Source organism: Cherax quadricarinatus, chromosome 42, assembly GCF_038502225.1.
Source record: "Cherax quadricarinatus isolate ZL_2023a chromosome 42, ASM3850222v1, whole genome shotgun sequence".
In the NCBI taxonomy this organism is placed as follows: Eukaryota; Metazoa; Arthropoda; class Malacostraca; order Decapoda; family Parastacidae; genus Cherax; species Cherax quadricarinatus.
Genome location: NC_091333.1, coordinates 3,095,452 through 3,118,237, shown reverse-complemented (window position 1 = coordinate 3,118,237; position 22,786 = coordinate 3,095,452). Strand labels below are relative to the sequence as shown.

At 38.5% G+C, this 22,786-nt stretch overlaps 1 protein-coding gene across 3 annotated transcripts in view; it reads right to left on the bottom strand.

The window, feature by feature from the left end:
* Positions 1–22,786, bottom strand: part of Trmt61 (tRNA methyltransferase 61) — a 41,042-nt gene that overhangs the window by 12,697 nt on the left and 5,559 nt on the right. For 2 of the 3 annotated variants that reach the window (XM_070093217.1, XM_070093218.1), the window contains exons 5-6: positions 17,699–17,908; positions 14,245–14,367 (exon numbers count right to left, since the gene is read on the bottom strand). In XM_070093217.1, coding sequence (XP_069949318.1) covers positions 14,245–14,367; positions 17,699–17,908 — 333 coding nt within the window. Of the gene's footprint in view, positions 1–1,994; positions 2,358–14,244; positions 14,368–17,698; positions 17,909–22,786 lie in introns of those variants that run through there. The other variant, XM_053786315.2, reaches the window with a different exon arrangement.

The window sequence follows — 22,786 nt, the reverse complement described above, 5'->3', positions numbered from 1 at the left end:
AGCCTCCTGGATTTCACGGACCTCAGGACCATAACTTTTCAAATGGGCTGTGGACAGTGGATGCTCCAAATACAGTACTCCAAAAGTGTTTCAACACCTGCCCTTGCTGCTGAAGTTCTTGGTCTTGGAGGCATTGGGTCGTCATCATTGTCGTCACTTTCAAAATGTTCCAAGAGCAACACTGATTCTGCAATCTCTGCAGATGCCTTGAAGTCTGATAGGCCAATCTGCTTGCTGAATTTTTCTGCAGCCATTTTAAGTTCAGCACCACAAACCATCATACCACTACCACCTTGTTGCAGGTACCACTTCATCACACACTGATCGAGATCCAAGCTCTATGGCTACATCATCACTATTGGCACTTTTTCCAGTTTTTGAGGTGGCAGAACACTCACTTGTGTAGGCCATAATCTTATCATGAGCCTTCTTGATATCACAGAGGGTCGATTTTGGGTGGCAGGGGTGGCAAAGAGCGCAGCTCCTAGTGGCCAACCGGTACACTAAAGTGCACGCCAAGTTTGATTCAACCTTCTGCCACATCCGAACAGCTGTTTGAATGTTTGGGTAATAATTTTAGATTCTGTCCTTTCCCAGGGCCTGTTCAGATATTGGCGAGGCTTGGAACATGGCAAGCCAGAGATGCAGGGTATCAATGTATTAATTAAAGCAACGTAGATGATTTTGATTAGTTTCAGGGCTGAAAGTAGTTTGAAACTGAGCTCAAAGTAGCAGAAATGTTAGAGTTTTGCTGATATTCCAGAGTACATAAATGAAGTCACTTGTCCAATATGCCTCCAGCTGGCCAGTCTAATACACATTTAGGAATGCAGTGACATTATTTATACAATTATTACAATAATGCAGTAGTCTGCATAACAGTAACTCTTCTTTCTATTTTTGTGTGAATAAAAATTCAAAGTGGAAAGCAATTGTAATATAAGAGGGGCCTGGAGACGTGACTAATGAACAGAGGAAACATTTTTATAGTGCCAGGAATGTCTACATTGTTTATTCTATAACCTATTTTTAAATTGGCAATTTTTTTAATTTTGTGTGAAATTGACCAAATTAAGTAGTTGAAACAGGTAAATGGGTGGTTTCTAGTACTTAGTTGACAGAATAGAAGGAACATTAGTGAAATAGCTATGAGTGTGGTCGACAGAACAATGGAATTGGTCAAAAATAGGGTGCAAAGTGGGCGAAATCATCAATACGTAAATATCGCCGAGACCACTAACTTTGTAAAAGTGTAATTCTGTATGTTTCCCATCAAATTTCATACTTTTGGTTTCATTACCTTATGAAATGGTAGAGAATCTTTTTCCAAGGAAAAAAAATTTTTTTTTTTAAATTTTTGACTCTGAGAGCAAATTTGAGAGCAGGGGTTGCGACCCTGAAAGGGTTAAGGACAAATGAAGATGCAGATGATACTCCCAAAGTTGCTCCAGATTGGGGAAAATGAGTGTAGAGGTCAAAAATAATCCCTAACAGACAGAAAGGGCAGGTGTTGGAAAGTCAAAATCCAAGTATAACTGAGGCTAGTCAGGCATGCACATACAACCTGGCAGTGACTGATTCCAGCCCATGACTCATTCAGCCCAGCCTGAAGCCAATTTTCTTTGAGTGACTATTCAACCATGCTATATGGGCCCACTGGCCTATATATCCTAAATGATTTAGAATTTGGCCTAGGCAATTTATAACCTAGCTGATTTGGAATTTTCCACTGGCAATATTTCTGAAATCTGCTGGTAGCAGGTTGAAGTCTTGAGTCATGATGTTGCATAACACAACAATAGGGTAATGACCAGCAAGTGGAACACCTGAGGCTGTCCTGGTCATAAACACACTAAGATCATACCTGGTATACGAAAGACAGTTATTAGATAGGAATTAGTGATATACATGTAATTCCAGGTGGGGTCCCAGGGCCTCCCTCACACAGACATTACAAGCAATATATTTTATAAGAGGACAAAAATAAACAGATACAGTAATGAAATCAGAATGTGTATTTCAGAATTGTATTAAACAGAATCCTCTTGACATAAAGTTTTGGGAAACAATGAGGTTTTTTTTAAACCAGGGGGCACTGTTGCAAAGGTAAGGAATCCAGTATGTCCTGGCATTTTTAGCTGAGTAACACCAGTTTTAAACTGAAAGTCATTATTTTTCTGTTGTCCAATATTGTCAGATGGAATTTCTTGTGTAAATGTCACTTCTGCATTGTTTTTTCTTTTGCAATCATCTTCACCCATTTCAGCTTCTTCAGGAGATTCTAAGTCAATTTTTCTTTTTTTATTTGATTTTATTAGCTCTTCTTGTATCACATTTTTCTGATGATGCTTAGCTCCCTAAAGATATATGTAGCTTATTAAAAAATATTCATAAAATGTTTGTCATATAACTATTACCGAATTCAGATCAATGTGTGCTCAGACTCTAAAATAAAAATTTCAGCGGTTGGGCACCTCCAGACTTTCAGCAATGAAAGGCACAACACTAAAGCTTGAAACCTTTCCTTAAATATTCTGCATGATGCCTTGGAAATTTAAAAAATGAATTAAAATTCTATTGGGCACTAAAAGAAAGAGAACAAAATTTGAGAACTACTGAAGATTACCATGAGATATGTTAGCCAAGTGCTTCTGTATAGAACCAATACCAGACAGACTACTGTTTAAGTATTAAATCTACCATTCATGAAGTGAAGGTTATTCTTGTATTTTGGGAAGGACAACTTGTACGTAATCTAATTAGTATTATCAACATTACATACTTGAAGAGCAAACAAATGAAGTTTACTAAAAAAAAAAAAAAAAAAAACATGCACACTCATTTTGCTAACAATATTACAGGTTAACTTTTAATAATGCAATGGGAAAGTAAATACAAATGAAAACCTCATGGTCAAGTCTAACTAGTGAAAGGATAGATGGGAAGTCCCCAAAGAATGTAAAAATAAAATTTGGTGTCATAAATCATGACTTGAGGATGAGTAGGCACAGTGACATTATTTTTTCTTATTCACAATATTTTTTTCATAATTTGTACTTATGAGTTCTGGCATACATGTTCCACCTTGTTTAGATGTAGGTAGATACAATAGGTATAAAAATCAAGTTACAAAGGAAATAATGTTAACTGAACAGCACACCTGAGTATGAAAACAAACATATACAAGAGAACAAAATTTCTAAGCTTTTAGCAAAGTAAGAACTGTACTAAACAGAACTGCTTAAATGACTTTTTGCATTTATCAATTAACATTAGAATTTCCATGAAAAAGGTATGATAGTATGGTAGTGATTAGGAAGATAAGGAAGAGATTATTAGAGCAATGATGACACTGCAACACAGATGACGTTGCAGCAAAGATGACAATGGTAGTTTTCTTTTGTCTAAGATCAATGAGTAGTGTGAATATTATTCACAAAGAAAAAAAAAAGTGGATTAGGAAAGGAATGAGGAAGTGTGGAGCAACATTTTGCAAAAGGCCAAATACTGTAAGTGAGCAAGAGGCAGTGTGTGTGTGTTGCATACAAGGATTCAGAAAAAGATATGTCATAGGGATCATTAGAAAGTAGTATGGTAAATATTGTAAATGTACATTAGAAAGCAGTATGGTAAATATGTTCTGCAAATGTACATTAGAAAGTAGTATCGTAAATACTGTAAATGTACAAGTGTATAGAATAGGCAATAAGTTGTTGAGGAAAGTGAAGCACAGTGAATGACTTCCAGTGAGTGTGAGACTTAGACAGGGATGTGTGCTGTCTCAAGGGATGTTTAATGTTTTCGTAAATAGTATTTTAAGAAAACTAAATGTCAGAGTTTTAAAGGTGTTGTCCTAAAAGACAATGAATCTGATTTTAAATGAGGACTACCACCATTGATGTTTGTAGAACATATAGTTTTACTGGAAGATTTTGAAGAGAAGCTGTAGAGATTAGCAAGGGAGTTTAGGAGGATCTATTTTTTTTTTTTTTTTTCAAAAAAAAAAAGTCGGCCGTCTCCCACCGAGGCAGGGTGACCCAAAAAAGAAAGGAAATCCCCAAAAAGAAAATACTTTCATCATAATTCAACACTTTCACCTCACTCACACATAATCACTCTTTTTGCAGAGGTGCTCAGAACACAGCAGTTTAGAAGCATATATGTATAAAGATACACAACATACTCCTCCAAACCACCAATATCCCAAACCCCTCCTTTAAAGTGCAGGCATTGTACTTCCCATTTCCAGGACTCAAGTCTGGCTATATAAAAATAACCGGTTTCCCTGAATCCCTTCACTAAATATTACCCTGCTCACACTCCAACAAATCGTCAGGTCCCAAATACCATTCATCTCCATTCACTCCTATCGAACACGCTCATGCACGCCTGCTGGAAGTCCAAGTCCCTTGCCCACAAAACCTTCCTTACCCCTTCCTTCCAACCTTTTCGAGGACGACCCCTACCTCGCCTTCCTTCTCCTACAGATTTAAATGTTCTCCATGTCATTCTACTTTGATCCATTCTCTCTAAATGACCAAACCACCTCAACAATCCCTCTGCAGCCCTCTGACTAATACTTTTATTAACTCCACACCTTCTCCTAATTTCCACACTCCAAATTTTCTGCATAATATTTACACCGCACACTGCCCTTAGACAGGACATCACTGCCTCCAACCACCTCCTCACTGCTGCATTCACAACCCAAGCTTCACACCCATATAAGAATGTTGGTACTACTATACTTTCATACATTCCCTTCTTTGCCTCCATAGATAACGTTTTTTGACTCCACATATATCTCAACGCACCACTCACCTTTTTTCCCTCATCAATTCTATGATTAACCTCATCCTTCATAAATCCATCCGCCGACACGTCAACTCCCAAGTATCTGAAAACACTCACTTCTTCCATACTCCTCCTCCCCAATTTGATATCCAATTTTTCTTTATCTAAATCATTTGATACCCTCATCACCTTACTCTTTTCTATGTTCACTTTCAACTTTCTACCTTTACACACACTCCCAAACTCATCCACTAACCTTTGCAATTTTTCTTTAGAATCTCCCATAAGCACAGTATCATCAGCAAAAAGTAACTGTGTCAATTCCCATTTTGTATTTGATTCCCCATAATTTAATCCCACCCATCTCCCAAACACCCTAGCATTTACTTCTTTTACATCCCCATCTATAAATATATTAAACAACCATGGTGACATTACACATCCCTGTCGAAGATCTACTTTTACCGGGAAGTAGTCTCCCTCTCTTCTACACACCCTAACCTGAGCCTCACTATCATAAAAACTCTTTACAGCATTTAGTAACTTACCACCTATTCCATATAGTACTTGCAACATCTGCTACATTGCTCCCCTATCCACTGTATCATATGCCTTTTCTATATATATATATATATATATATATATACAGTGGACCCCCGCATAACGATGGCATCGCATAGCGATTTTTCCGCATAACGATTACTTTTATCGCAAAATTTTTGCCGCGCATACCGATTAAAAACCCGCATACCGATTTTCGTCCGAGACGCGTCCAATGTGCCCTCAGCCAGCCTCACATGTGCCGCTCCATCCCATTGTTTACCAGCCAGCCTCCGCGGTAACATCCAAGCATACACTCGGAATATTTCGTATTATTACAGTATTTTCGGTGCTGTTTCTGGAAAATAAGTGACCATGGGCCCCAAGAAAGCTTCTAGTGCCAACCCTACACCTCAAAGGGTAAGAATTACTATAGAGATGAAGAAAGAGATAATTGATAAGTATGAAAGTGGAGTGCGTATAGCCGACCTAGTCAAGCTGTACAAGAAACCCCAATCAACCATCGCTACTATTGTGGGCACCAGAAAGACAATCAAGGAAGCTGTTCTTGCCAAAGGTTCAACTGTGTTTTCGAAACAAAGATCGCAATTGATGGAAGATGTTGAGAGACTCTTATTGGTGTGGATAAATGAAAAACAGATAGCAGGAGATAGCGTCTCTCAAGCGATCATATGTGAAAAGGCTAGGAAGTTGCATGAGGATTTAATTAAAAAAATGCCTGCAACTAGTGATGATGTGAGTGAATTTAAGGCCAGCAAAGGTTGGTTTGAGAGATTTAAGAAGCGTAGTGGCATCCATAGTGTGATAAGGCATGGTGAGGCTGCCAGTTCGGACCACAAAGCGGCTGAAAAATATGTGCAGGAATTCAAGGAGTACATAGAAACTGAAGGACTGAAACCTGAACAAGTGTTTAATTGTGATGAAACAGGCCTGTTCTGGAAGAAAATGCCAAGCAGGACCTACATTACTCAGGAGGAAAAGGCACTCCCAGGACATAAGCCTATGAAAGACAGGCTTACTTTGTTGATGTGTGCCAATGCTACTGGTGATTGCAAAGTGAAGCCTTTATTAGTGTATCACTCTGAAACTCCCAGAGCGTTCAGGCAAAAGAATGTCCTCAAGGATAATTTGTGTGTGCTGTGGAGGGCAAACAGTAAGGCATGGGTCACTAGGGAATTTTTCTATAACTGGTTACACCATGCATTTGCCCCCAATGTGAAAAATTACCTAACTGAAAAGAAATTAGAACTTAAGTGCCTCCTGGTGTTAGACAATGCCCCTGGTCATCCTACAGACGTGGCAGAGCGACTTTATGGGGACATGAGCTTCATTAAGGTGAAGTTTTTGCCTCCTAATACCACTCCTCTCCTGCAGCCCATGGACCAGCAGGTTATTTCCAACTTCAAGAAACTGTACACAAAAGCTCTGTTTGAAAGGTGCTTTGTAATGACCTCAGAAACTCAACTGACTCTAAGAGAGTTTTGGAGAGATCACTTTAATATCCTCAATTGTGTAAACCTTATAGGTAAGGCTTGGGAGGAAGTGACAAAGAGGACCTTGAACTCTGCTTGGAAGAAACTGTGGCCAGAATGTGTAGACAAAAGGGATTTTGAAGGGTTTGAGGCTAACCCTGAGAATCCTGTGCCAGTTGAGGAATCCATTGTGGCATTGGGAAAGTCCTTGGGGTTGGAGGTTAGTGGGGAGGATGTGGAAGAGTTGGTGGAGGAGGACAATGAAGAACTAACCACTGATGAGCTGATAGATCAACTTCAAGAGCAAGAGGCCAGACCTGAGGAAACTGGTTCAGAGGAGGGGAGAGAGAAATTGAAGAAGTTGCCTACTACAAAGATAAAGGAAATCTGTGCTAAGTGGCTTGAAGTGCAAACCTTCATGGATGAAAATCACCCTCACACAGCTATTGCAAGCCGTGCTGGTGATTATTACACTGACAATGTTGTGAAACACTTTAGGCAAGTCATAAAGGAACGAGAGGTACAGGCCACTATGGACAGATATCTTGTGCGAAAGAAGTCCAGTGACTCTGAAGCTGGCCCTAGTGGCATTAAAAGAAGAAGGGAAGTAACCCCAGAAAAGGACTTACTACCTCAAGTCCTAATGGAAGGGGATTCCCCTTCTAAACACTAACACACTCTCTCCCCTCCTCCCATCCCATCAATCATCACCAGATCTTCAATAAAAGTAAGTGTCATTTAATTGTGCATGCCTTTTTCAGTTTGTGTGTATTAAAATTAACATTTCATGTGGTAAAAAAAATTTTTTTTCATACTTTTGGGCGTCTTGCACGGATTAATTTTATTTCCATTATTTCTTATGGGGAAAATTCATTCGCATAACGATTATTTCGCATAACGATGAGCCCTCTTGCACGGATTAAAATCGTTAACCGGGGGTCCACTGTATATATATATATATATATATATATATATATATATATATATATATATATATATATATATATATATATATATATATACATATAATATATAATATATATATATAATATATATATAATATATATATATAATATATATATATAATATATATATATAATATATATATAATATATATATATAAATATATATTTTTTTTTTTTTTTTTTTTTTTTTTCAACAAGTCGGTCGTCTCCCACCGAGGCAGGGTGACCCAAAAAAGAAAGAAAATCCCAAAAAGAAAATACTTTCATCATCATTCAACACTTTCACCACACTCACACATTATCACTGCTTTTGCAGAGGTGCTCAGAATATAACAGTTTAGAAGCATATACGTATAGAGATACACAACATATCCCTCCAAACTGCCAATATCCCAAACCCCTCCTTTAAAGTGCAGGCATTGTACTTCCCATTTCCAGGACTCAAGTCCGACTATATGAAAATAACCGGTTTCCCTGAATCCCTTCACTAAATATTACCCTGCTCACACTCCAACAGATCGTCAGGTCCCAAGTATCATTCGTCTCCATTCACTCCTATCTAACACGCTCATGCACGCTTGCTGGAAGTCCAAGCCCCTCACCCACAAAACCTCCTTTACCCCCTCTTTCCAACCCTTTCGAGGACAACCCCTACCCCTCTTTCCTTCCCCTATAGATTTATATGCTTTCCATGTCATTCTACTTTGATCCATTCTCTCTAAATGACCAAACCACCTCAACAACCCCTCTTCTGCCCTCTGACTAATGCTTTTATTAACTCCACACCTTCTCCTAATTTCCACACTCCGAATTTTCTGCATAATATTTACACCACACATTGCCCTTAGACAGGACATCTCCACTGCCTCCAACCGTCTCCTCGCTGCTGCATATATAAATAAATAAATAAATAAATAAATAAATAAATTATATATATATATATATATATATATATATATATATATATATATATATATATATATATATATATATATATATATATATATATATATATATGAGGAAGAAAGGGAGGCGGTAATTTCATGCACTGGCCAGGGAGGTATACCATCTTTTAGGAGTGAAGAAGAGCAGAATGTAAGTGTGGTGGAGGTACGTGAGGCATTACGTAGAATGAAAGGGGGTAAAGCAGCTGGAACTGATGGGATCATGACAGAAATGTTAAAAGCAAGGGGGGATATAGTGTTGGAGTGGTTGGTACTTTTGTTTAATAAATGTATGAAAGAGGGGAAGGTACCTAGGGATTGGCAGAGAGCATGTATAGTCCCTTTATATAAAGGGAAAGGGGACAAAAGAGATTGTAAAAATTATAGAGGAATAAGTTTACCGAGTATACCAGGAAAAGTATACGGTAGGGTTATAATTGAAAGAATTAGAGGTAAGACAGAATGTAGGATTGTGGATGAGCAGGGAGGCTTCAGAGTGGGTAGGGGATGTGTAGATCAAGTGTTTACATTGAAGCATATATGTGAACAGTATTTAGATAAAGGTAGGGAAGTTTTTATTGCATTTATGGATTTAGAAAAGGCATATGATAGAGTGGATAGAGGAGCAATGTGGCAGATGTTGCAAGTATATGGAATAGGTGGTAAGCTACTAAATGCTGTAAAGAGCTTTTATGAGGATAGTGAGGCTCAGGTTAGGGTGTGTAGAAGAGAGGGAGAATACTTCCCGGTAAAAGTAGGTCTTAGACAGGGATGTGTAATGATGGGGTTGTAAAAGAAGTAAATGCTAGGGTGTTCGGGAGAGGGGTGGGATTAAATTACGGGGAATCAAATTCAAAATGGGAATTGACACAGTTACTTTTTGCTGATGATACTGTGCTTATGGGAGATTCTAAAGAAAAATTGCAAAGGTTAGTGGATGAGTTTGAGAATGTGTGTAAAGGTAGAAAGTTGAAAGTGAACATAGAAAAGAGTAAGGTGATGAGGGTATCAAATGATTTAGATAAAGAAAAATTGGATATCAAATTGGGGAGGAGGAGTATGGAAGAAGTGAATGTTTTCAGATACTTGGGAGTTGACGTGTCGGCGGATGGATTTATGAAGGATGAGGCTAATCATAGAATTGATGAGGGAAAAAAGGTGAGTGGTGCGTTGAGATATATGTGGAGTCAAAAAACGTTATCTATGGAGGCAAAGAAGGGAATGTATGAAAGTACAGTAGTACCAATACTCTTATATGGATGTGAAGCTTGGGTGGTAAATGCAGCAGCGAGGAGACGGTTGGAGGCAGTGGAGATGTCCTGTCTAAGGGCAATGTGTGGTGTAAATATTATGCAGAAAATTCAGAGTGTGGAAATTAGGAGAAGGTGTGGAGTTAATAAAAGCATTAGTCAGAGGGCAGAAGAGGGGTTGTTGAGGTGGTTTGGTCATTTAGAGAAAATGGATCAAAGTAGAATGACATGGAAAGCATATAAATCTATAGGGGAAGGAAGGAGGGGTAGGGGTCGTCCTTGAAGGGGTTGGAAAGAGGGGGTAAAGGAGGTTTTGTGGGCGAGGGGCTTGGACTTCCAGCAAGCGTGCATGAGCGTGTTAGATAGGAGTGAATGGAGACGAATGATACTTGGGACCTGACGATCTGTTGGAGTGTGAGCAGGGTAATATTTAGTGAAGGGATTCAGGGAAACCGGTTATTTTCATATAGTCGGACTTGAGTCCTGGAAATGGGAAGTACAATGCCTGCACTTTAAAGGAGGGGTTTGGGATATTGGCAGTTTGGGGGGATATGTTGTGTATCTTTATTCGTACATGCTTCTGAACTGTTGTATTCTGAGCGCCTCTGCAAAAACAGTGATAATGTGTGAGTGTGGTGAAAGTGTTGAATGATGATGAAAGTATTTTCTTTTTGGGGATTTTCTTTCTTTTTTGGGTCACCCTGCCTTGGTGGGAGACGGCCAACTTGTTGAAAAAAAAAAAAAAATATATGATGGTGAAAGTTTTTCTTTTTTGGGCCACCCTGCCTTGGTGGGAATCGGCCAGTGTGATAATAAAAAAATATATATATATAATGTCGTGCCGAATATGTAAAACTGGTCAATTAGCAAGAACTCATTTAAAATTAAGTCCTTTCTGAAAATTCCTCTTATACGTTTAAAGATATATTTTTTTCATTAATGCTGATGTAAAAGCTTTTTATTTTGCACCAAAAGAATCTTAGAAAACTTACCTAACCTTATTACAACAAGTGCAATTTATTTAAGCCTAACCCAACTAAATATATTTTAGATTTATTTACAGTAATTTAAAACTAAACAAACACAGTGAAATATATTTTTTTCGTTAGGTTCGGAATGATTTTGGCGAAATTATTGCATACGCAAATTTTCACTTGTCCTATATGGCAAGATGAGCATTGCTATTTAAGCCAAGATGGCAAGTTCTGCCTATTCAGCACGACATATATATATACAGTGGACCCTCGAGTTTCGGCAGCATCGACTTTCGTGAAATTCGACCTTCAGCGAGTTTTTTTGGCAAAATTTGGCCTCGAGTTTCACGATTAGACTCGTGTTTTGGCGACCGTCCGGTACCCGTCCGCCCATCACCACGCACACCAAGCCAGTCTCCCACGCCATTCAAGCTCAGTGTGCCATTGTTTACCAACACATGACCATCACCCCGCGGGTTCATACAATACATTTCATAATAATCCATTGTTTTTTGTGCTTGCAACTGCTAAATAAGCCATCATGGACCCAAGGAAAGCTAGTGCAAGCTCTTTGGTAAATAAAGTGAGGAACACGATCCAGAGGGATTTTGAAGGGTTTGAGGCAGACCCTGTCCCTGCCGACCCTCTGCCTGTTGTGGAAGGTGTTGTGGCATTGGGCAAGTCCATGGGTTTGGAGGTGAGTGACGGGGATGTGGAAAAGTTGGTGGAGGACCACAGGGAAGAGCTAACCACTGACGAACTGCAAGAGCTTCAACTGGAATAGCATCAGACCACAGCCGAGGAACTTGCTTCAGAGGAGGAGGAAAAGAGAGTGAAGGAGATTCCTTCTTCAGTGATTAAAGACATGTGTGGAATGTGGAATGAGTTGCAAAGTTTTGTTGAAAAGTATCACCCTGACCAAGCTGAAACAAGCCATATCTGCAACATGTACACTGACAGTGTTGTGTCGCACTTCAGGGAAATCTTAAAGAAACGCCAGAAAAAGACCTCTCTGAACAGATATTTTGTGCGACAGGGGTCCAGCGACTCTCAAGTTGTTTCCAGTGGCATTAAAAGAAGAAGGGAAGTAACCCCAGATAAGGACTTGCTACCTAAAGTCCTAATGGATGGAGATTCTCCTTCCAAACAATAGTGTACACCTTCCTCCTATCCCCTCCTCCCGTCTTCCATCCACCCAGAAGTCTTCAGTAAAGGTAAGTGTAATGTTATTATTTTTTATATGCATGTACTTGATTTCTCATTGATTTCAGTATATAAATTTTTATTTAATTTGAAAAAAAAAATTTTATTTTAATATTTTTGGGTATCTGGAACGGATTAATTTTATTTCCTCTTATGGGGAAAATGGTTTCGAGTTTCATGAATTTTGACTTTCGGCAGGCTCTCTGGAACGGATTAATCACGAAACTCGGGGGTCCACTGTATATATATAATAGGTAGTAGGTTGGCAGACAGCAACTGCCCAGGGAGGTACTACCGTCCTGCCAAGTGAGTGTAAAATGAAAGCCTGTTATTGTTTTGCATGATGGTAGGATTGCTGGTATCCTTTTATCTGTCTCATGAACATGCAAGATTTCAGGTATGTCTTGCTACTTCTACTTACACTTAGGTCACACTACACATACATGTACAAGCACATATATATACACCCCTTTGGGTTTTCTTCTATTCTCTTTCTAGTTCTTATTCTTGTTTATTTCCTCTTATCTCCATGGGGAAGTGGAACAGAATTCTTCCTTCGTAAGCCATGCATGTTGTAAGAGTCGACTGGAATGCCGGGAGCAAGGGGCTAGTAACCTCTTCTCCTGTATATATTACTAAATGTAAAAGGAGAAACTTTCGTTTTTCCTTTTGGGCCACCCCGCCTCGGTGGGATATGGCCGGTGTGTTGAAAGAAAGAAAGAAGAATATATACCATACAAGTAACAAGTTGAAGTTTAATAAAGAGAGTAAGGTAATGAGAATATGTACTGGAAAGGAAAGAGGAAAAGTTAATAAGAGGCTCTTTGAAGGATGAGATAAGTCACAGAATAAAACAGGGGAAAAATGTGTTAGAATTTGTAGTAGGGATGGGACAATACCAAGTTTTTGCCAATACCAATAATGATACTCAATTTTAGGCCTACACTGATATCAAAATCAGCAGACACCAATACTGACACTGGTACCAATACCAATACCATCAAAACTGGCCAATACCCACCAATACTGATACTCAGTTTTAGGCCTTACACAGTACAGTGGAACCCTGGATACCAGCTGATGCAGATATCAGCCAAATCAGACTTCGGTCGCTTTTTTGGCAAAAATTCTGTCCTGGATTTCAGCCAGCAACTCGGAAATTGACAGTATTGGATGCGTCCACCCACTACTCTGCCACATTCATGAGTCAGTCTGGCTGTGTCTCTGGGTGAGTGAGCAACATTCTGCACATTCATCCAAACATTTTGTTATAGTCCATTGTTTTTTTGTGGTTGATTATTGAGTGTGACTGCGAAATAAGCCACCATGGGCCCAAAGAAAGTTCCTAGTACCAGCCCATTGGTAAAGAAAGTGAGAAACACGATAGAATTCAGTGAAAAAACCTTGTCCCACTTCAGGTAAACCTTAGAGATCCCAGAAACAGACCCCTCTGGACTGTTTTTTTGTGCAAAAGGGGTGCAGTGACTTTCAAGCTGGTCCTAGTGCCAGTAAAAAAACAAAGAAGGGGAGTAACCCCAGAGAGGGCTTTGATACCTGAAGTCCCTATGGAGGGGGATTCCCCTTCCAAACAGTAACCCCAACTCCCTCTCCCCTCCTCACCTTCTTCAATAAGCCAACAAGAGTCTTCAATAAAGGTATGTTCATTTATCATTAAAATTTGTGCTTCATATTTATTTCTCATTGTTTTCTGTATGTAAAACTATAGTTAATCTTTAAAAAAATGTATTTTTTGTTAATATTTTTGGGTGTCTGGAATGGATTAATTGTATTTACATTAATTCTTATGAAAAATATTATTTTGGATTCAGCCTTTTCGGATTTAGGTCGACCATCTGGAATGGATTATGGCCAAAATCCGGGGTTCCACTGTATATAGAAAATGAAATAGTAGTGCCAGAGCTCAGTTAAACATTTTTGTTTTTCACGGCAAAATGGCACTTGCTGAGAACCAACTGCGTGGCAAATTATGCAGTAAAAGAATTAAGCTACATAAGGAAGAATATATTCATGAAGAAAATAAATGTTTAAAAAATTACAAATACTATGAAGTTTTGACTTACCTGTGTGTCTTTCGATATCACAGGTAATGATATGTATTTGACCTGAAATTCTCTTGCCAAACACTCTAGAGTTGTAATTTCTTGAAGACCTATTGAAGCCATTAGCTCACAGGCTCGACTGACCTATAAAAAAATAAGATTTATCAATAAGCTGATGTATAACATAAGTTGTAACATACTAATGACAACACTAACTAATCAAGTATTATTACAGTAGGGCCTCAGTTTATGGCACTTCACTAATACAGCCATTTCAGATTACACTCAAAACTTTGTTTATATGGCTTCTGATTCACTCTCATGGCCTGAGCGCCCGGCTGGGCATCTGCACATCATTTTCTCTCTCAATTTGTTTACATCCTCCACGAACTCTACTTCACTCTTGATTCTGTCTAGAAACTTTCCAAAGTTTCAAGAGTTTTAAAGTTATTATGCATTTAATATATACTCTTTTTGTGTTACAATGGCATCTAATGGTAGCTGTGATAAAAAGAGGAGTTGTAAGGCTCTTCTTACTCTAAGTGCAAAGTTAAAAATTATTAAACTCAGTGAGAAAGGTATGTCTATGGCTGAGACAGAACTGAGATAGTATTGATAACTGTACTTATGTGTACCTGTACCTAAATAAACTTACACACTGTGCTGGTGTGCAGATACAGTACACTAAAATCACTATTTGGCATTATTACAAAGTAGGAGGGGATATGCCAGGCCAGAGTTTGTGTCACCCATCTCTGATACTGTTTTAATGTTACCTTTGCATCATTTATAACTTTTCTGATATATTTTTAAATGTTTATACAGCAGTGTACTGTATATTGTAATAAACAGAATAGAGGAAGTCAGCACTAATATATACATTATTTAGGTATGCATACTGGTCAGAGAGCCCGTCATAAGTCAGAGTCATCGGTAGACGAGCACATTAATGAGGAGAGGCTGTACAGTCATACCCCGCTTTATGTCATTTTGGCTTACATCAAATCTGCCTTTACACCACTTTTCTAGAGTAAATTTCAGTTCAGCAAACGTCATAATGTCTGACGTTACATCACTTAGCAACATCACCTACGTCATAATAAAAGGATGCGAAATAAATTTTTTCTTAAAAATATAATTAAAATAAATAAAACACAAAAATTAGCAATAAAAGATAAAGAAGCTTAAAAAAATTAAAATACAATAAAAACACATTAAAAACAAAAATGTATACATATACAATAAAATGTTTACAGCGAAAAATTGCACACAAATGTCCGTGTGTGTGGTGGCACTGCTGCTGGTTCTCAATTAAACAAGGGCAATGCCACAGGCATTTTTGCCCATCCTGCAATCGTGTGTTTGTTTTGCCTTTCACTGTTATTTTTGTGATTATTCCTTTGCTGTCATTTTATATAGTCGGACTTGAGTCCTGGAAATGGGAAGTACGTACAATGCCTGCACTTTAAAGGAGGGGTTTTGGGATATTAGCAGTTTGGAGGGATATGTTGTGTATCTTTATACATATATACTTCTAAACTGTTGTATTCTGAGCACCTCTGCAAAAACAGTGATTATGTGTGAGTGAGGTGAAAGTGTTGAATGATGATGGAAGTATTTTCTTTTTGGGGATTTTCTTTCTTTTTGGGTCACCCTGCCTCGGTGGAAGATGGCCGACTTGTTAAAAAAAAAAAAAAAAAAGTGTCAGTGTTAGCCATGGGTCCTAACAAAGATAGTGCTAGTGATTCCAAGCGTAATGTGGTTATGATGGAAGATAAGTAAATATGATTTAAAAGGTATGAAAAGGTGAAAAAGTGTTGGTTTAAGGTAAATAACAATTTTATTAATTTTATTTATTATTCTTTACAAATTAAGACTAAAATATTCTTTAAATTCTCTAATGCCTTAACGAGTTATATTATTTTGCGTGTTGTTTACACGAATTGTAAGGTGTTTTTCGTCATACTTGAGGCATTTTTAAGGGCAAATCACAAGGTAAATAACATAATTTTTTAACTGTGTTCATTATTCTTTAAAAAATATGACTAAAATGTGTTTTTAGTGTTCTTTAAGGTTTAACGATAGTTATATTCTTTCGTGGGTTATTTACGCTAGTTTTACGCTGTTTGCCATCATTTTAAGGCATTTTTAGGCATTATGTCCTGGTGACATCAAAACTGGGTTATGTCATGGCTCTTGGAGCCAATTAACCCTTTGAGCGTCAACAGGCCCTCTCCGAGACTCGTTCTCAGGGTCGGCCAAATTTAAAAAAAAAAAAAAATTCTTATGAAAAGATAGAGAATCTTTTCCCGATCATAATGACACCAAAAGTATGAAATTTGATGGAAAACGTACGGAATTATGCTCTCACGAAGTTAGCGGTCTCGGCAATGTTTACGCATCAGCGATTTTGCCCACTTTGAGCCCCATTTTCAGCCAATTCCACTGTACTAGTTGACAAAAAACATTAATATTTCGCTAGAACTCCATTTTTTTCTATCGAATGAGTGCAAGAAACCACCCATTTACTAATTTCAACTATCCAGTACAGTGGTCATAATTTAGCAATTTTGCCAATTTCACACAAATTTCAAAAGATGCCAATTTCCGAATAGGGTCCAGAATAAACAAGAAAGACATTCTTGGCACTAAAATGACATTTCCTCTGTTCATTAGTCACATCTCAAGTCCCCTCTTACATTCTTTTGCTTTCCACTTTGAATTTTTATTCTCACAATAAATAGAAGATTTACTGTTATGCAGACTACTGCATTAGTGTAAAAAATGGTATAAATAATATTGGCGCACTTGCAAAAGAATATTAGACTCACCAGTTGACGTGTATTGGACGCTTAGCATGATTTGTTTACTTTTGAACTTTGGTAAAAATCAAACATTTCTGCTACTTAGAGCTCAATTTCAAGGTACTTTTCATTGCAAAACCAGTCAAAATCATCTCAATTTCTGTAATATGTCTTCCATTCTATAAAATGAGACCAAGAAAACTAGAATACAACAATAAATACCATACGAAAATACAGTGCAAAGTTGCTGTTTTATTCCAAAAAAACGGTCAAAGTTTTTTTTTCGCATTATGCACTGTGTGCTGCAGGATTTTTTTTTATACTGTGCACACTGACCACATAGACCCATTCTTTCATATGTAGGCCTACCAGCTTTCTCCCACTAGATTTGAGGGCACTAGAATTTAGGTGTACTAGTACGTCAAAAATCCTGGATCGTAAGCCGTACTAGTACGGCCGAAACCCTCAAAGGGTTAATGACATAGGGCGGAGTATGATTGTATGTCAGTGGGGTAACACGTATCAAATTAAATATTTTTAGGTTCATGATGCTGTGCACAGTATATGACTTTTTATATTTGCTAAATTTCTTAAGTAAATGAGTCTACAGTCTATGTATCTGTAATGATAAAATCTTCTACAATGACAATTACATATCATCCCTTACTGACCTGCTCAATGCAAGGTGAGAAAGAACATATTCTGCCTCCTGAATCTTTGATTGCGGAGAGTGCATGAGGAAGAGCTTCCCAGGGTTTAGGTAGATCTAGAAACACAGCATTAGCTATGCCCTTTACTCCCAGTCCTTCAACATAGACATCACGATGGGACACATCAACGCGCTCTCCAAAACCATGCCGAGTGAATTCATCCAAAGCTACCTAAAATATATATCTATTATTGTATTAAGTACTGGGAAAGCACAATTTACAAAAAATTAAGCAACTAGGTTTTACATTAAATAGCAGTATTATAGTGATATTATAGGATATAGTGTTGGAGTGGTTGGTACTTTTGTTTAATAAATGTATGAAAGAGGGGAAGGTACCTAGGGATTAGCAGAGAGCATGTATAGTCCCTTTATATAAAGGGAAAGGGACAAAAGAGACTGTAAAAATTATAGAGGAATAAGTTTACTTTAAAGGAGGGGTTTGGGATATTGGCAGGGTGGAGGGATATGTTGTGTATCTTTATACGTATATGCTTCTAAACTGTTGTATTCTGAGCACCTCTGCAAAAACAGTGATAATGTGTGAGTGTGGTGAAAGTGTTGAATGATGATGAAAGTATTTTCTTTTTGGGGATTTTCTTTCTTTTTTGGGTCACCCTGCCTCGGTGGGAGACGGCCGACTTGTTGAAAAAAAAAAAAAAAAAAAAGTTTACTGAGTATACCAGGAAAAGTGTACGGTAGAGTTATAATTGAAAGAATTAGAGGTAAGACAGAATGTAGGATTGTGGATGAGCAAGGAGGTTTCAGAGTGGGTAGGGGATGTGTAGATCAAGTGTTTACATTGAAGCATATATGTGAACAGTATTTAGATAAAAGTAGGGAAGTTTTTATTGCATTTATGGATTTAGAAAAGGCATATGATAGAGTGGATAGAGGAGCAATGTGGCAGATGTTGCAAGTATATGGAATAGGTGGTAGGTTATTAAATGCTGTAAAGAGTTTTTATGAGGATAGTGAGGCTCAGGTTAGGGTGTGTAGAAGAGAGGGAGACTACTTCCCGGTAAAAGTAGGTCTTAGACAGGGATGTGTAATGTCACCATGGTTGTTTAATATATTTATAGATGGGGTTGTAAAGGAAGTAAATGCTAGGGCATTCGGGAGAGGGGTGGGATTAAATTTTGGGGAATCAAATTCAAAATGGGAATTGACACAGTTACTTTTTGCTGATGATACTGTGCTTATGGGAGATTCTAAAGAAAAATTGCAAAGGTTAGTGGATGAGTTTGGGAATGTGTGTAAAGGTAGAAAGTTGAAAGTGAACATAGAAAAAGAGTAAGGTGATGAGGGTATCAAATGATTTAGATAAAGAAAAATTGGATATCAAATTGGGGAGGAGGAGTATGGAAGAAGTGAATGTTTTCAGATACTTGGGAGTTGACGTGTCGGCGGATGGATTTATGAAGGATGAGGTTAATCATAGAATTTTATTTTATTTTATTATCACACTGGCCAATTCCCACCAAGGCAGGGTGGCCCGAAAAAGAAAAACTTTCACCATCATTCACTCCATCACTGTCTTGCCAGAAGGGTGCTTTACACTACAGTTTTTAAACTGCAACATTAACACCCCTCCTTCAGAGTGCAGGCACTGTACTTCCCATCTCCAGGACTCAAGTCCGGCCTGCCGGTTTCCCTGAACCCCTTCAGAAATGTTACTTTGCTCACACTCCAACAGCACGTCAAGTATTAAAAACCATTTGTCTCCATTCACTCCTATCAAACACGCTCACGCATGCCTGCTGGAAGTCCAAGCCCCTCGCACACAAAACATCCTTTACCCCCTCCCTCCAACCTTTCCTAGGCCGACCCCTACCCCGCCTTCCTTCCACTACAGACTGATACACTCTTGAAGTCACTCTGTTTTGCTCCATTCTCTCTACATGTCCGAACCACCTCAACAACCCTTCCTCAGCCCTCTGGACAACAGTTTTGGTAATCCCGCACCTCCTCCTAACTTCCAAACTACGAATTCTCTGCATTATATTCACACCACACATTGCCCTCAGACATGACATCTCCACTGCCTCCAGCCTTCTCCTCGCTGCAACATTCATCACCCATGCTTCACACCCATATAAGAGCGTTGGTAAAACTATACTCTCATACATTCCCCTCTTTGCCTCCAAGGACAAAGTTCTTTGTCTCCACAGACTCCTAAGTGCACCACTCACCCTTTTCCCCTCATCAATTCTATGATTCACCTCATCTTTCATAGACCCACCTGCTGACACGTCCACTCCCAAATATCTGAATACATTCACCTCCTCCATACTCTCTCCCTCCAATCTGATATCCAATCTTTCATCACCTTATCTTTTTGTTATCCTCATAACCTTGCTCTTTCCTGTATTCACTTTTAATTTTCTTCTTTTGCACACCCTACCAAATTCATCCACCAATCTCTGCAACTTCTCTTCAGAATCTCCCAAGAGCACAGTGTCATCAGCAAAGAGCAACTGTGACAACTCCCACTTTATGTGTGATTCTTTATCTTTTAACTCCACGCCTCCTGCCAAGACCCTCGCATTTACTTCTCTTACAACCCCATCTATAAATATATTAAACAACCACGGTGACATCACACATCCTTGTCTAAGGCCTACTTTTACTGGGAAAAAATTTCCCTTTTCCTACATACTCTAACTTGAGCCTCACTATCCTCGTAAAAACTCTTCACTGCTTTCAGTAACCTACCTCCTACACCATACACCTGCAACATCTGCCACATTGCCCCCCTATCCACCCTGTCATATGCCTTTTCCAAATTCATAAATGCCACAAAGACCTCTTTAGCCTTATCTAAATACTGTTCACTTATGTTTCACTGTAAACGCCTGGTCCACACACCCCCTACCTTTCCTAAAGCCTCCTTGTTCATCTGCTATCCTATTCTCCGTCTTACAATTAATTCTTTCAATAATAACTCTACCATACACTTTACCAGGTATACTCAACAGACTTATCCCCCTATAATTTTTGCACTCTCTTTTGTCCCCTTTGCCTTTATACAAAGGAACTATGCATGCTCTCTGCCAATCCCTAGGTACCTTACCCTCTTCCATACATTTATTAAATAATTGCACCAACCACTCCAAAACTATATCCCCACCTGCTTTTAACATTTCTATCTTTATCCCATCAATCCCGGCTGCCTTACCCCCTTTCATTTTACCTACTGCCTCACGAACTTCCCCCACACTCACAACTGGCTCTTCCTCACTCCTACAAGATGTTATTTCTCCTTGCCCTATACACGATATCACAGCTTCCCTATCTTCATCAACATTTAACAAATGCTAGAATTGATGAGGGAAAAAAGGTGAGTGGTGCGTTGAGGTATATGTGGAGTCAAAAAACGTTATCTATGGATGCAAAGAAAGGAATGTATGAAAGTATAGTAGTACCAACACTCTTATATGGGTGTGAAGCTTGGGTGGTAAATGCAGCAGCGAGGAGACGGTTGGAGGCAGTGGAGATGTCCTGTTTAAGGGCAATGTGTGGTGTAAATATTACGCAGAAAATTCGGAGTGTGGAAATTAGGAGAAGGTGTGGAGTTAATAAAAGTATTAGTCAGAGGGCAGAAGAGGGGTTGTTGAGGTGGTTTGGTCATTTAGAGAGAATGGATCAAAATAGAATGACATGGAAAGCATATAAATCTATAGGGGAAGGAAGGCGGGGTAGGGGTCGTCCTCGAAAGGGTTGGAGAGAGGGGGTAAAGGTTTTGTGGGCAAGGGGCTTGGACTTCCAGCAAGCGTGCGTGAGCGTGTTAGATAGGAGTGAATGGAGACGAATGGTACTTGGGACCTGACGATCTGTTGGAGTGTGAGCAGGGTAATATTTAGTTAAGGGATTCAGGGAAACCGGTTATTTTCATATAGTCGGACTTGAGTCCTGGAAATGGGAAGTACAATGCCTGCACTTTAACCCTTTGACTGTTTTCGACGTATAAATACGTCTTATGAGCCAATGTTTCTGACGTATATATACTCAATAATTCTAGCGGCTTCAAATCAAGTGGGAGAAAGCTGGTAGGCCCACATGTGAGAGAATGGGTCTGTGTGGTCAGTGTGCACCACATAAAAAAAAATCCTGCAGCACACATTGCGTAATGAGAAAAAAAAAAACTCTGATCGTTTTTTTTGGAATAAAACGCCGAATTTGAGGTGTATTTTCGTATAGTATTTATCGTTGTATTCGCGTTTTCATGGTCTTAGGTGATAAAATGGAAAACATATTACAGAAATAGAGATGATTTTAATTACTTTTACGATGAAAACGACCTTGAAACTGAGCTCAAAATAGCGGAAATGTTCGATTTTTACCAATGTTCAAGAGTAAATAAATCACACCACACGTCCAATACACGTCAACTGGGGAGTCTAATATTCTTTCACTAGTGCACTGATATTATTTATACCATTTTTACAATAATGCAGTCGTCTGCATAACAGTAAATTTTGTATTTTTTTTGTATGAATAAAAAATCAAAATAGAAAGCAATAATAATATAAGAGGGGCCTAGAGATGTGACTAATGAACAGAGCATATGTTATTTTAGTGCCACGAATGTCTACCTTGTTTATTCTGGACCCTATTTTGAAATTGGCATCTTTTTTATTTTGCGTGAAATTGGCCAAATTGCCAATTTCTGACCACCATATTGGGTAGTCCAAATTAGTAAATGGGAGGTTTCTTGTACTCAGCTGATAGATAAAATGGAGTTCTAAAGAAATAGCTATGAGTTTGGTCAACTGGAACAATGGAATTGGCTGAAAATTGGGCTCAAAGTCGGCGAAATCGCCGATACGCATATGTCGCCGAGACCGCTAACTTCGCGGGAGCATAATTCCACGAGTTTTCGACCAAATTTCGAACTTTTGGTGTCATTACCATCGGGAAAAGATTCTCTATCATTTCATAAGAAAAAATAATTTTTTTTTTTTCAAAAATTGAGCGACATAGAATGACAGTTTCAGAGAGGGGCCTGAAACAGTCAAAGGGTTAAAGGAGGGGGTTGGGATATTGGCAG